The sequence below is a fragment of the Propithecus coquereli genome, unplaced genomic scaffold (assembly GCF_000956105.1).
Source record: "Propithecus coquereli isolate 6110/MARCELLA unplaced genomic scaffold, Pcoq_1.0 Scaffold334, whole genome shotgun sequence".
In the NCBI taxonomy this organism is placed as follows: domain Eukaryota; kingdom Metazoa; phylum Chordata; class Mammalia; order Primates; family Indriidae; genus Propithecus; species Propithecus coquereli.
Genome location: NW_012148997.1, coordinates 714,740 through 716,636, shown reverse-complemented (window position 1 = coordinate 716,636; position 1,897 = coordinate 714,740). Strand labels below are relative to the sequence as shown.

The window sequence follows — 1,897 nt, the reverse complement described above, 5'->3', positions numbered from 1 at the left end:
AATACCTAGAACAAGATTCATAAATTCATGTGTTTATAGAAAACAAATGTAAACATTTAAAAATTACGTTTTCTGCTTAAATTTATAAAACTGATAAACTGGAAGTTCTACATAATGGAAACACAAAAACCAATTGGTAAATAAAAAAATATCATTACAAAACTATCACATGGAAGTCAATGACTAGACAAGAATGAACCTAGTAACGCCTCATAAAAACTCATTCCATTCCATCCCATCCATTTCCTTGTGAAGCACAGTAATTTCCTTAATTGAAGTATTTTACATAACCCCTCACCAATCTTTTATTGGGTAAGCTCAGGCCTTTTCAATGGATTAAAAATGCATCCTGCAACAGCCAACAATGACTGTACTGTCCTTTATGCCTTTCCTGTCTAGTGTTCTGCTGTGGTAGAGATCTGTTCACGCTATTGCCAGTGGCGTGGCGTAACAGCTAATATTACAGGCAGTGCACTTTCTGGGCTCCAGGCAGAGTACACACACTGTATTTTGGTCCTCACAACAACTCTGTATGGCAAGGACTGATTGTTAGGTTTGTTCCAGTTGGGAACCCAAAAAGTATGTATAGGACAGAATGTGGTTAATGCAAAACTTAGGCTTGCAAAACAATAGCCACAGGAGTCTGAAGAGCCCTGACTTCGTAAATCTAACAGATAGCTCAGCCAGCATTCCTTTCCCTCTCCCTCTCTCTCTCCTGACAAGAAGGATGACGACAGAGCTGAAGGATGGATATAACTGGGTCAGGGGTCCTAGGAGCTGGCTGTTTGAAAAAGAATTTATTACAAAGGGCTGTTCTGGCCCACTTACTTACACCCCCGGGGAGAAACCTTCTATAAAACCCAAGGCTCTCACCTTTTCACTCCTGGACGCTTTTTCTCCTCCACCCATCTGCACCCAGATGCTCAAAATAAACAGCATTTTGCTACACATGAGGCTTCCTGTTTCCCTCTCTGGGCTCTAGACCTAACACTAATCGTTATGCTCATTTTTTAGATGAGGAAGCTATGGCACCAGGGAGGCTGAGTGTTATGCCTGGGAGCAAAGAACTTGGAATCCAGGGGCAAAATCTAGACTGGAAACCAATCTGGGTCTCGAGTCCAGTCTTTTCAACCTCTAGATGCCTCTCAGGAGGAGCACCTCAATGACACTGTAAAACGTGGAGAAAATACAGTACCAGCGGGAAGCAGGGGCTCCAACGGGGTAAAGGCATGCTCCATAGCCGATTATTGGCCTCTGCATTAAAAAAAAAAACAACAAAAAAAGCGAAGTTAGAATTTCTCAAATCTAATCAAAGAATTCGCGAAACCTGCAGTACAATGAGCCACTTGAATGTGGCACTTCTAGGGCGGCGTGCTCCGGGGCACCCCGCAGCGAGCTGCAGCTCTCAGCCACCCCGGCCCACGCCCGTCACGGCTCTGCCGGGAGCGCCCCGCGGGAGGGGCCAGAAGGGAGGGGGCCGGGGGGCTTGGGCGCGCGCGGCGGCGGGAGGTCTAAGGGTCCGCCCCTCCAGTTTCGCCCCGCGCGTCCGTCCCCAGCCGGGTGCCGGGGGAGCGAAGGGCGGCTGCCCCTTCCCGCGACCGGCGCGCCGGACGGCTGTCGCACTTACACAATGGCGGGTGGAGCCACCAGCGAGGGGAACGCAGGCAGCGGGAGCGACGGCGCTCGACAGCTCGGCGCTCGGCTGAGGAGCCTCTGGCGGCGCGCGGCCCGCGAGCTAGTGTTTGTCCCCTCCCCGGAGCCGGCGGTGCCTGCGAGCCTTAACCACGCCCTGCGCCCGGCGGCCCTTCGACCTGCTCGGGCGCTGCTTTCTCCGGGCTCGTTCTGCTGCTGGGCTACGGCTAGTATTTCTGCCGAGCTCTGCACGCTCATCTCCAGC

General features: G+C 51.3%; 1 protein-coding gene across 1 annotated transcript in view; it reads right to left on the bottom strand.

Annotated features, from left to right (window-relative positions):
• The window catches only part of TPK1 (thiamin pyrophosphokinase 1), a 478,721-nt gene extending 477,483 nt beyond the window's left edge, over positions 1–1,238 (bottom strand). Inside the window, exon 1 of the mRNA XM_012650556.1 lies at positions 1,196–1,238. Within this exon, the coding sequence (XP_012506010.1) occupies positions 1,196–1,238 (43 nt within the window). The remainder of the gene's footprint in view (positions 1–1,195) is intronic.
• Between the last annotated feature and the right edge of the window lie 659 nt (positions 1,239–1,897).